The sequence below is a fragment of the Furipterus horrens genome, unplaced genomic scaffold, assembly GCF_987537825.1.
Source record: "Furipterus horrens unplaced genomic scaffold, mFurHor1.1.pri manual_scaffold_8, whole genome shotgun sequence".
Lineage (NCBI taxonomy): Eukaryota > Metazoa > Chordata > Mammalia > Chiroptera > Furipteridae > Furipterus > Furipterus horrens.
In genome coordinates this window covers 110464333-110476828 of record NW_028327178.1, presented here as the reverse complement: position 1 = coordinate 110476828, position 12496 = coordinate 110464333, and the positions used below count along the sequence as shown (strand labels likewise).

The following is a 12496-nucleotide window of genomic DNA, read 5'->3' as shown; positions in this document are numbered from 1 at the left end:
GCGTCTCTGTGGCCGGCGTGCGCCCTGCGGGGAGCGGGGCGGGCCCTCTAGCTGCTGCTTCTCGGTGGCCGACGCCGACCCCGCCTGCTCGCCCGCTCCCGCTTCGGCGCTCGGAGGAAATGGCTGCAAGACTCTAGAGGCCTGAGAGCCGAGGTGAGCGGCGTTCGGGAGCCGGGCTCGGGCACCGCCGCCGCGGGGCCGCACTTGGAGGCGGGCGGCAGGGCAGGGGCGGAGGCGGCCGAGCCCGGCCCGCCCAGAGCCTCGGCGGCGCCTGGACGCGCTCCCGCCGGGGAGAGAAGATGGCGGCGGCCGGGGGCGCGGGGGAGGGGCCGGGGCCACGGGTCCGCGGGCTGCGAGCGCCGCGGCCGTCCTCAGCGAGAGCGCCCAGGCCGCAGGAGGGGCGCAACGCTGCCCCGGGGCCCCCGCGATCTCCCGGGGCGGCGGGCTCGTTCGTGGAGACGGGTGCTGCCCGTGGCTGTGGGACGGGTGGGGTTGGAGTCGCGTTTTCAAACTGGCCCGTGCCCGGGACGCCTCGGGGCAAAGTTCCATTCTGGGGCCGTTCCAGGCGCGCGTTCTGCTGGCTTCCACGCGACCGGCTGGGGGGTGACGGGCGCGACTCCTGCAAGGTGGCGGCGGGCACTGCTGGCCCGCGGGCGGCTGTGTGACTGTCAGTCCGGCGTCTGCGGCTGAGCCGCTGTCGCGGTGCCCTGTCGGAGTTTCGCACCCGTGGCTCCGGTGGGGCCGCGAGCAAGGGTCGAGTTTTCCGCCCTCCGCTTAGGTGGCGGCCGCGCGGCAGGCGACGCCGGGGCTGGTGGGGACAGTGCTGCGGCCCGGGCTGTCGGCGACGCCGTGCTGTCACGCGCACGCAGCGGTGGAATGAGGCGGGCGCCGCGGGCGCGGGGCGGGCGCGGGGCGGGCGCAGGACGAGCTGCGGGCGGAAGAGGCGGGCCCTGGTCTTCGGAGCGGGGTCGCAGGCCTTGCAGCCACCGTTGGAGCTGGGCAGCCGGGCCTCTGCCGCCGCGGTGGGCCCGCGCGCGCCGAGGGAAGGCGGCCTTGTGCCCAGGCCGGACCCCGGGGGGCAGAGCCGTGTCCCGGTCGGCGCCCCCTGGCTTTCCTGGAGCCCCTCGGCCCGGCGGGACCGTGCTTCCGAGAAGGGCGCTTTCAGCTCCGCGTTTTCGGGAAGTAAGTTGACCCGTGGCCCTTGGCGCGATTCCTTGGTTTATTCAGCGGACGTTTGTTGTGTCTCGCGTGCCAAGCACGGGGCTGAAGTCGTGACCACAGAGGTGGCCGTCCCTATGGACGAGTGCAGCGGGGCGGCGGGAGGTCCCCAACTCTGCCCCCCGGAGGGCGCTGCCCCCACGCACGGCCCGGGGCCCTGGGACTGGGCGCAGGCACGCGGCTGCTGCCGGGCCCACCTTCTCCTCGTGGGCGCGCGTGGGCACTTACAGGTGTGCCCTGGCTTGGAGGCCCGGCCACGGGCTGCCGGCCTTCCTGCCTAATGGCTTCCTCCGGCCTGCGCTCCGCTTCCGTGTTCCCGCGGGCGCGCTGGAGCCGCAAGTTCAGGGGGGTGATAGCATCTCTGGCTCGTTTTCCAAGAGCCTTCCTTAGTGGCGTCTGATTGAATCCAGGCTGCCTCGTAGGCAGAAAGGGTGCACGTCAGAGGTGTCGTGGGTTGCCCCCTCCCACTCGCTGGGTGTCAGCACCTGCGGTCACCCGTTTTTTTCTTGGCCCGTGAGTGCCCTAGTGGCTTGCTGCGTCCAGGACCCTGGGGCTGGCGGGGGCCGCACTCGGGGCTGCGGGGCGGCCTTGCTCCATGGGCTCACCCTCCCTCCCTCGTGGAGTGGGCCCTGGGGCTCCTGTGTCCTTCTGGTGGAGGGATCTCCCTGTCGGAGGGGTCTGTGCATTCTGCTGCTGTAAGTCTGTCTTCCGGCCCCTCGGGACATATCCCAGCAGCCCAGGGACCGGTTTTCCCAGCGTGTGTTGGCCCTGAGGGTCTAGGTCTGGATTCTCTGGATTCTTCTTTCTGTGCTGGTCCCGTGATGCCAAGTGACTTAATTGGGCTCTCCCAGCGCAAAGCTCCCTGTTGTCCTTGGTGTCCCGCAGAAGCCTGATTTCTGCCCCGACAGCTGGGCTCAGCCAGTCCCCTGAGAAAGCTTTCCCCAGGCTGTCTCTTTGGCATGTTTCCTACTTGAGTAGTGGGACCTCCCACAGTGACTGTCTGACGTGGCCCTTTCTGTGGGTGCGGGCGCGTCATGAGGGCGCTGTGATGTGGGGCTGGGGGGCCGAGGACCTGCGCGGCCTGCAGTGTCTGCTCAGGGCTGGGGGCGCGGGCGAGAGGGCTCGCAGCCCGGACAGGGCGCCCGCCTTCGTCCGCAGGTGGCAGCGGCTTGTGTGGCACCTGTGAAGCAGGTGGCTCACTGGGTATCACACGGAGAGGCTGCAGTTTTGCTCTTCACGAGCTGACACGGGGGGTCGGGTGGCATTTAACACCCCTTCCTGAGACGGTGCCGGGCCGCCTTCCAGCAGGACAGCTTCCCTGCGCTGCGGGCACCGAAGGAGGTGAAGCAGCGGGGACCAGTGGGAGCCGCAGCGCCCCGTATTGCTGGGCCCAGCGGCTCAGGGAGGGGCCCTCTAGGCTGGGGCCGCTGTGGGTCCTCCCCTGCAGTTGTCGCGAAGCCCGCTCGTGCCATGGGCGCTCTGTGACGTCACACCAGCCTCCTGGGGGCGGACGGCTGAGCCCTCAGTGACCTGCCAGGTCCGAAGAAGCGCCCACCTGGCCTATGGGAGAGGGATGTCCCTGCCCCTTCCCTGTGCCCAGCTCCCGTAGGCTGTTTAGTAAACACGTGTCGTGTAGACTCTTCTGGGGGTCTTTCCCCCCAGCTCACTGTCACCGATGGCGCCACTTAACAGAGGACACCCGCCACTCACCGCACGCTTACCTGCCGTGAGCCAGCGCTGCTGGCTTGTCTTGATGAGGTGAAGTGTCGGGTGTCCTTTTGGGAGACTGTGAGGCCACAATTGTCCCCATTTCCCGGGCTGGAAAGTACAGCCCAGAGAGGCGACTTGCTCTTAGGCTTGCAGCTGGGGTCAAAGCTAGGATGTTAGGAGGTCAAAGCCATTGAGCCCCTCACTCCCAATCTTCTTACCAGAGGGCTTAGCCCACTTTTGGGGGGCTGTCACATTGCGGGCAGTGGATGAGGGCACTGCCGGGTGCCATTCTGAGGACCAGGAATGCTGAGGGGCCCCTCTGAAATGGCCCCCGCCCCTGCTGAAACCCAAGGCTAGGCATCCACTAGGCCTGGACTTGGGTTTGTGGTTGTAAACAGCCGTTTTCCCTCCAGTTGTCGGGCAGCCGCGCGCGCGCCTACGAGCACTGGCCAGACGGTCCCATTGCTGGCACCTGCACGCCCGTGTTTAAGCCAGGACCGTCCCCTGCCCCGGCTCCAAACCAGACGCGGGCTTCTGCTCACCTCGGGGAGGAGAGAAGGTCCCGGCTGAAGTGCACAGTCGGTTCTTGCCTTGTCAAGGTCCCCACGGGCTCTTTCTCCCTTGGCCTGGCCCGAGACCCTGCGGCCTTTTGGGGATGAACTCGGCTTGGGAAACCCGAAGCCCGTGCGGGGCCACGTAGGCCGCTTCCTCTGCAGCCGCGCACGTGCTCCGAGCTCGGGGCAGCCGCTGTGGGCAGGCAGCCCCCTAGCTGGAACCAGCATCCAGAGCATCCAGAAGGGTCCGGTAGAGAAGCCCTGCCGCCCCTGCCTTGTCTTCTGGCGGGAAGGTGGCTGGGTCACGTGCGGTCAGGCTACAGCCCTTCCGGTTCCTGAGTGGCCTGCGCCTCAGCCCGGCCCTGCCCAGAGGGTCTAAGTCGGACCCTGGCCCCCCCAGAGATCTTGTGTTTTGTGGCTGAAGCTGTGTCTGGCGATGCTCAGCACGTGAGGCGTGCACCTGTTGTCAGCGATGACGCCCCCTCGCCGCCTAACACAGATGACGTGTTATGGAAAGGACTTTCCGGGGCAGAAACAACCCCGTGAGGAAGGGGCGCCGTCTCCTGTGTTTGCAGATCGCTCTTCCCCTGGCTGGGCTCCCCCGTCTGCTTCTGGAGCGCTCCCCCTGCACGAGAGGGGGACCCGCGAAGACGACGGGAAGGGCTTAGTGCTGTGCAGCGGGGCCCCGGGGGCCGGGCGAGGGCTGGCAGCCTCTGCTCCGGGGGGCGCACAGTTGGCTCAGGACCCCGTTGCTGGGGAGGGTGGGCTCCTTTCAGCCAGAGGGCGGTGTCTTTGCGTTTTTTTTAATCGGCTCAACCAGGAACTTGCTTTCTGGGAAAGGGCTGGTTTGTAGCCGCAGGTGACAGTGTTCTGAGGCACAGTCGCCCCCCAAGTGGACTGTGAGGGGACGGGGCGCCCGCCGGGCGGGGCTGTTGGTGGCTGTGGGTGCTCACCCCGAAGGGGAGGCACCTGCATGGGGGAGGCCCAGCTCTCGGCGTCGGGCACCCTCGGCGTCTGCTGCAGGACATCCTTGCGCCCAGGCACCAGCTCCGGAGCAGGTCCTGCCGCGTGGGGTGGGGGCGAGGGGCTAATCCCACGAGGCTCTGAGGGCGTGACCCAGGGAGACCCCAGCGGGGCGTGGGCGTCCTGCAGCAGGGCCCCCAGGGGTGCCAGAGGGATCACAGCACAGGTGCCCTTGGAGCCCACGCGGGCGGTGGGGCTGTAAAAGCAGTGGGGTGGTTGGCTGGGGGGGTCCCCTCGGAGGATGAGGATTCTTAGTAGCTGTAGGACCTGCAGATGTGGGAAGCAGCCCCGGAAACGCCCGGCAGGGAGAGCTAGCGCGTGATGTCCTAGTGTCCTGGGAAGGGGCTTCCGTGCCGGGTCTCCTGCGAGCCCACAGCTGAGCGCGCTCCCGGTCTCTGCCTGGGAAGGCCCCGGTGCTGTCCTCGGGCACTTAGCAGTAGCCAAGCTTGTCCCGCACGGCAGTCGTCTTAATGAGACCAAGAACCTGGACAGATGAGAGGATCACTAAGACCCAGGTGGTGGCCTTGTCTTAGGAGGGCCAGTCCTGCTGGGGCAGCTGTGACAAAGCACTGGGGGCGGGGGCTCACGCTTACACGCGCTTGTTTCCGTGGCTCTGGAGGCCGCGCTGGGGGGGGGGGGGGGCTCCAGTGGCAGGTGCCCACCTGCGTCCTCACAGGGCGGAGGGGCTGAGGGAGCGAGCTCTCTGGGGTCTCGTTTTCAGGGCACTGGTCCCATTCATGGGGCTCCACCCTCGGGACCTAAGCACCTCCCAAAGGCCCCCCGCAAACACCGTTGCATTGGGGGGTGAGGTTTGCACGTGGGAGTTCAGAGGGGCACAGCATGCAGACCACAGCAGGAGTCCGAGGCTGCAGCTGAGACTGCGGGCGCCCCGCTCGGCAGAGAGCAGCGAAGCCTCCACTCTCCTCTCCTCACGCCGGAGCTGCGCTGCCGCCCGACGCGGTGGGGCAGCGGCCCCCCGAGGTCACCAGCCTGTGTTGCACCGGGACCGGGGGGAAAGCAGAGAGCCCACGGCTCCAGCAGCGTGGGCTGGCCCCGTCCTGCAGAGCGCTCTGAGCGACAGGGCTGGCGTGGTCTCCGCGCACTGTGCCCAGAGGCCCCTCGGACGGCTGGGACCGCAGGGGGGTTTCTGGGTCCTTCCCACTGCCTCTGCAGGGGATTGGGGGTGTGGGCGCCCTGGCTGCATCAGGAGGATTGGGGACGCCACAGCCCAGACCTGCCCACTCGTGTTCTGTGGGCCCGTGGGTGTGCAGCTGCGGGCTGAGGACGGCCTCCCGGTGCTCGGCCAGGGTCCCTCTCACATTGTCCTGAGCGATGGGAGTTTCTGAGCGCCGTCATTAGGACCAGCCCGTTCATAGAGGCTGCGTGGTGAACATCTGGAATTGGGGGAGCTGCCTCCTTCCCTTCCCGGTCGTTGGAGGAACCTGGAGCTGGTACAAGTGACCCGCACGCAGCAGAGGCACTTACGGCCAGACGTGATCGTGGTGAACTTCAGTCTGGCCGGTCAGAGTTTCAACTTCTGAGTCAGCAGAGTCGGAAACAATGGGTTAGGCTGCCGCTTTTGGACGGGGTTTCTGGCTGGCAAGTCGTGATTGCTTCAGAGCGTGCATGGGGTGTGAGAGTTGGAAAACGTGGGGTTGCTGCCAGCTGGGGCCGACCCAGTGTTTTCCTTGAGAAGACGGGGTTGTCCTTCTGCGGCGGGGGTGCCCCGTGGTCAGAGGGCACAGTCCGAAGGGCCTGGGACGGGCGGAGGCTGCCGGATGCGGCCCAGCCCCTCTGCAGGTGGGGCCTTCGGTCGGCCGTGGCCGCAGGCACGCCTCTGACGTGTGTGGTTTGTTTGGTACGTCACACGCGTTTCGGAAGGTAGTTTTGGTTTTGTTTCTAAGAAATTCGCTTCTGGCTGCTTAACGTTTTGAAGAGGTGGGGCGGAAGGCCGAGGGAGGGCCCTTGCGGACAGCCCTGGGACTGCGGTGCTGGGGCTCCGTGCATGCGCTGTCCTTACACTCGCGCAGGAGCCTTGTCACGGGAGCCACGAGCGTGTCCCTGGATTTGGGGGGTCCCCAAGCCCTGCTGTGGGCTACGAGGTCAGAGCCCTCCCTGCGTGACCATTGGCGTGGTCAGCCTTCTCCACCAAGTCGCACGGGGCGGGCGGCGGTGCAGAAGCCAGTCAGGGTGGTGAGGCCAGGCCCTGCAGTGTGCCCGCCACCTCTGCCCCGGGCACTTCGGAGTGTCGTTTCCCTGGGGTCTGAAGCCGTTGGGACTGTGTCATTAAACGCCAGCCTTCGCGGGCCCCGGAGGGGCAGCGGTGGGCGGGCATTTTCCTGAAGACGAAGGACGGGAGTCTCCAGGAAAGCACCTGACAGAGTCTGTTGTTAATGGTCAGATTCCAGCTCTCAGACGAGCGCTGGAGGCCTGGAAGGCTTGCCTCTGCGTGCCGGGCCTTCCCGACGGCTTCCCAGGGGTGAGGGCTGTTGGAGGAGGCGGCTGCCGGCGTCTCCAGGGTGTGAGTGCCCCGCCCTCCCTGTCGCCCAGCGGAGCGTGCTGCCCTTGGACGTGGTCAGTCAGCGATCCTGGTGTCCAGCGGCTGTCCAGCTTCTGTTTCCACTTGGCAGCTAATTAATGCCTGTGACGTGGCTCCTCAAGGCTTTGGGGGGGCGGCAGAGGGCACCCACGATTACCTGAAGCGTCCTCTGGTTGTGTTCCGGAAGTAGCAGTGTGTTCGGCATGAACAGAAGCTCTTTGAGTGCTAAGTTTTTAAGAATGGAAAGAGGCCCTGAGACCAGAAGGTTGGAGAGTCGCCTTTCAGGCACCTGGAGGGCGGGAGGTCCTGCTCCTGAGGCCCTTCCAGCTCCCGGGGCCGCCAGCAGACCTAGGAAGCCTTGTGCCTGCCGCGCCTGGCAGGAAGCGGGGCTGTTCCCGCCGAGAAAACAGGACGCTGAGAGGGGTGGAGAGGTCACTGTGACTTCATGTTCACCTGCAGGTCTTCCCTCCCCGCCTTCAGGGTGCCCCTCCGTCCCCCGGGCGGGTGGCCACTGCTGGGATGGGAGTGCAGCTGGTGGCCCTGGTCCTCCCGCAGGGGCCGGGATGGAGCCAGCCCTGGGCCAGGGCTTTTTCTCTTCTTCACGTGTGTGGTTTTGTAGCTTGAGCTGAAATTTTATGTTAGAATTTCTTTATTGGAGAAATTATGATAAGTCAGTTTTGCAAATATAAAGAAGTCCAAATAAGTGAACCAAACGATCAGAAATGATCTGATCTATTCTGAATATGGACTTGGCCTCATTCAACATAATAACTCGGTTTTTCTTTGCTGGTGTGTTTTGCAGCACCCAAATTAAATTGGGATGTGTTTTGTGTTTGAGAGTAACATAAACTTAATTATTTTAATTCCTGAGGACATTTTACGTTTTGTTCTTGGGGTTGTGAAATAGACAGCTAAGGTTTATTTTCAGTTTCTTCTGAGAAGTCAAGTCTCTGAGTCACGGAAGCCTCATTGTGAGACCGGTTTGCCACCTTCGTGGGATTGGGTGGCCGCGATGACAGATTTGGCTAGTGGGGTGAGCGGTCACTGCCGCTTTAAGAGGAGGGGCTTTAGAATGTCGGTCATTGTTCTGGGGTCACTGCGGAGACCACAGTTGTGAGGCTGTTGGAGGGAGAGCAGTTGGAGTGAGAGGAGGTGGGTCTGCTGGGCTCTCGAGGGGGCTCGGGCCAGACTGTCCCCAGAGCAGTGCTGCGGCCTCCTGGGGACCCTGGCGGGTCAGTGAGGACACCCAGGCGGGCGGGGGGCGGGGGGAGAGGCGCTGCAGGCCCATGGGGTGACCCACGGCCACAGTCTCTTCTGAAGTCCCCCCAACTGTCGCTGAGATGGCGCGGGGGCAGCCTGCCTGCTCTCGAGGCGTCACAGTGAGCTTTGTCACTCCGCCTTCTCCCTCTGCACTTGTCTCGGGGGTTCCGCTGGGCTCAGCCCGTGTCAGCCCGCGATTGGGGGGCGGCCGGCGCCTGCCTGGTTCCTGGTGGTTGAGCCCCTGCCCCTGCCCCCGGCCCTCGGCCCCCAGCCCCGTGCGGGCGCTGGCGGTGCAGCGTGGTGCGAGCTGCAGTCACTGCGGCCGTAACGCCTTCTTCCTTCCTCCTAGGAGCTGGCTGCGGAGCCGCCGCGCAGTCCCGTGCTGGTTGGCAGCGAGCAGCGAGCAGCGAGCAGCGACTGGTGGCGCCAGGCGCGGGGGCCCGGCTGCGGGCGTGGAGCGCGCGCCCCGCGGCCAGGCTCCTGGTTGTGTTGAGGACTCCGGAGAGCGTCCGGCAGGTAAGGGGTCCGCGGGGTCGGCGTCCTCAGCTGCCCCGTCCGGGGCCGAAGTCGTGCTTTCTGTTTCTAAAGGGGCATTTTATGTAAAGGAAGGGACGTGATGTGACATTCACGTTTGTTGGAAGCGTTCTAAACTTGAGCGGGAAAGCTTTCAGGTGGATGCGGAGAACGGTGTCAGTATTTCGTTTTACGATTTCCCAGACTGCCCTGTGTGCACGTTCTGTTGGGAAGGGTGACTCCCACAGGGGTTTGGGGGCCCGTGTTCCGCGTACGTGAAAATGAAGAGGGCTTCACAGATAAAAAAACACATTAGTTCAAACTGGAAAACAGAACAGTTTGATTCAGAGCGTTTGGCTTTCCCTTGGTTATTTCGTTAGCACGTAAACCCTTCACATAGTGTGTTCTCTGCGGGGAAGGGGCTTTGCAGAGGAGAGCGCTTCCTGCGGAAACTGTCGCGCCGCAGGGGGCCCGGACACCTTCTCCAGCCGCTGCGGGGGAGGGGCTGTGGCCACCTGCATGGCCCTCCGGCAGCGGTGTCCTGTCGTGTGAAGTGAGGGCTTGGCCCTCCCTCGGGGCGGCTGCGCTGTGCTGTGCTGTGCACAGGTGTGCAAGCGCCGGGACTCTGCCTACAAGTCCCGAGTTCTAGGCCCAATGGGCCCACTTACACATGCGCACAGAGGGAGCGGCCCTGTTCTCTGGGGGGTGGGGGGGGTGGGGGCGTGGAAGCAGCGTTGTCCTCACAGTAAAGCTCCCAGCCTCCTGGGTGCCAGCAGCTCGGGGTGACCTCCTCAAGGTCACCAGCCAGAGCACCCTCCTTTGGAACCCTCATAAGCACCCCAGTTCAGTTTCAGCTGTCACCTTGGTGACCAGAGGAGGGGCGTGGTCCTCATGGCCCCTTGTGATGTCATAGCCATTCCTGCAAGCTGCTGAGGGGGCGGGGACAGCCCTGGGGGCCGGGAGCAGACAGGTGCCGGGCTGCCCGTGGTTTTGAGTTGTGTATGTTTTGTGTCCTGAAGGTCCTTCCAAGTGCCAGCCCTTCCCCTAGGATGGGACGTGGCGTAATGCCGGAGTCATCGTTGGCATTTAGGTGTGATTGAAGCTTGGACAGCTTGGAAAAGAATTCTCAAGGTACATGCTGTGTTCCTCAGGCTTTACCATTGTAAATGGGAGTCACGTTTTCACAGAGGTGACCCCTCAGTGGTCTGTTAGAAAGCACGAGGAGAGGAGGGCTCGAGAGAGGCAGCTCAGGAAGGCCCCGGCCAGGCTTAGTGCTTCCCGCTGTCCCGGTTCTGCTGCTGCAGGAAAACCGGGCCCCAGGCTCCGGCCCTTGGTGCCTGCCCGGCCAGGGCTCAGCACTGTGGGTGGGACCCGGCTCCGGCACAGCCCCTCCACGGGGCCTCTCCAGCCGGGTGCTGGGACTTCCCACGGGGCAGCTCAGGGTTCCGGAGCCCAGGACAGGAGCAGTCAGTGCTCCTGCCGGCGGGGCCCAGGACTGGCAGTGTTCCGTCCCCTGGGCCCCACGGGCAGAGGCGGCCTGGCTCGGGGAGGGAGGCGTGGCCCCTGCGTCTGCGTGTGACTCATCTGTGTCCTGCTGCCTGTTCTGTGCGGCTTCATCCTGGGCACCTGAGTGGCAAAGCTATAGGTTTGCTAGCTTTGGTTTCCTTTTTCTCTTTTTAAAGGTTGTATTTCTTTAGTTTTAGGGGAAGGGGAAGGGAGGGAGGAAGAAAGGGAGAGACCGCGATTGGCGGGCTCTCCCACGCCCCCAGCTGAGGACCCGGCCCCCAGTCCAGGCCTGTGCCCTGACCCGAGATTGAACCGGCAGCCAGTCCCCTGAGCCCCAGCAGCCAGGGCTGCTTTCCTTACTAACGCTGGGTGCATAGCAAAGTCTTCCTCGAGTCACCGCGAGCTGCGTGCTGTGCCGCACTCGAGGGGAGCCCGGCTGTGGGCACTGCCGCTGCTGGTGGGCAGGAGGGCGCCGCCGCTGTTCATGGTCAAGTGGGTGCCGGGCGGCCGCACGCCTCTTGCTCGGCGGCCCCTGCTCACTCACCAAGGGACGTGGCCCCGTTAACGCTGGTCGTGGTCTGGTTGCATTTCCCCATTAGGTATGGATGAGAAAGGTGACCCGAGCAATGAGGAAGCCCCCAAGGTCATCAAACCCACCAGTAAAGAGTTTAGGAAAACGTGGGGGTTCCGAAAGACCACCATTGCTAGACGCGAGGGCACGGGGGACGCGGAGCTAGACTCTGTGCAGCAGCAGCCCCGGCAGCAGCCGCAGAGCCTTTCCTTGCGACGCAGCGGGCGTCAGCCGAAGCGGACCGAGAGGGTGGAGGAGTTCCTCACCACGGTCCGGCGCAGAGCGAGGAAGACGGCGCCCGAGCACGCCGGGGAGCCGGGCTCCTGCCCCGTCACTGACGCTGACACCGCGTCGGAGGGGAGCGTCGACAGCACCTCTGACGGCAGGGGCGCCAAGGCCAGCCCCGGGGACGGCAAGGAGCACCCAGCCTCCTCTGCGAGGGCCCGGGGGGGTGACGGCGAGGGCGACACCTCTGACAGCGACAGCGATGGGTTGACCTTGAAAGAACTTCAGAACCGCCTGCGGAGAGAGCGAGAACAAGAGCCCGCGGACCGGCCCCTGAAGGGGGCCCTGAGTCGCCCGAGGAAGAAGCATCGGGAGGACGACCCGACCGAGACCGTGGGCATGGAGGTGGCCGGTGCCTCGCAGAGCCCCCCGTCCAGCCCGCAGGGCCCCGCAGCCGAGCAGGCAGCGGGTGACGACAGAGAGGGCGCGTCGGAAGGGCTGGCGGCCCCGGGGCCCGAGGAGGAAGAGGAGGGCGCCAGGGGCTCGGGGAGGCCCAAGCCCGAGTGCGAGGCGTACGACCCCAACGCGCTCTACTGCATCTGCCGTCAGCCGCACAACAACAGGTAGGTGGCGGCGGGGAGGGCCTTGTGGGAGAGCCGCGGGCCGGGCGGGCGGGCGGGCCGGGGTGGCGCGGGCAGCTCACGCGATTGAGAAAGACGCGCAAGCCGCCATCGTCATCGGGAGGGGCTCTGGGGCCACAGCCGGCGTGGCCAGTGTGCGCGGCGGCAGGCCGGGTCGCCGCTGCCTTCCCGGCAGTCTCGGGGGGCTGCTGTGCCGGCGCGAGGGGACCGCGGCCGGTGCCTCGGGTGGGAGAAGGGCCGCTGTGCTCTGGGGGGGCATGGGGTGGGGGTGCCCGGGAGCCCGCAGCCGGCTTCCGTGGGGAGGGCGGGCGGGCCACGCTCGCGGGGCTGGCACCGCCGGGGTCGGTGCACGCGTCTGAGGTCGGGGGTGTCTGTCCCCCACTCCTGGCCGTGTCTCGCGCCAGGTTCATGATCTGCTGTGACCGCTGTGAGGAGTGGTTCCATGGCGACTGCGTGGGCATCTCGGAGGCCCGCGGGCGGCTGCTGGAGCGCGACGGGGAGGACTACATCTGCCCCAACTGCACCGTCCTGCAGGGGCGGGACGAGCCCAGCCCCGAGGCTTCCGCCCCGCCGGAGCTGGGGCTGCTGCCCGCGGACGCCGACGGCACGGAGTGCACGAGCATGGGGACCGTGGAGCAGAGGTGCAGCGAGGACCAGGGCATTAAGGGCAGGATCGAGAAGGCCGCCAACCCGAGCGGCAAGAAGAAGCTCAAGATCTTCCAGCCTGTAAGTCCCC

General features: G+C 65.7%; 1 protein-coding gene across 1 annotated transcript in view; it reads left to right on the top strand.

The window, feature by feature from the left end:
* Positions 1–8706: 8706 nt before the first annotated feature.
* The window catches only part of DIDO1 (death inducer-obliterator 1), a 28912-nt gene continuing 25122 nt past the window's right edge, over positions 8707–12496 (top strand). Inside the window, exons 1-4 of the mRNA XM_090286642.1 lie at positions 8707–8820; positions 9837–9948; positions 10923–11742; positions 12165–12486. Coding sequence (XP_090142768.1) covers positions 10925–11742; positions 12165–12486 — 1140 coding nt within the window. The 5' untranslated portion in view covers positions 8707–8820; positions 9837–9948; positions 10923–10924. The remainder of the gene's footprint in view (positions 8821–9836; positions 9949–10922; positions 11743–12164; positions 12487–12496) is intronic.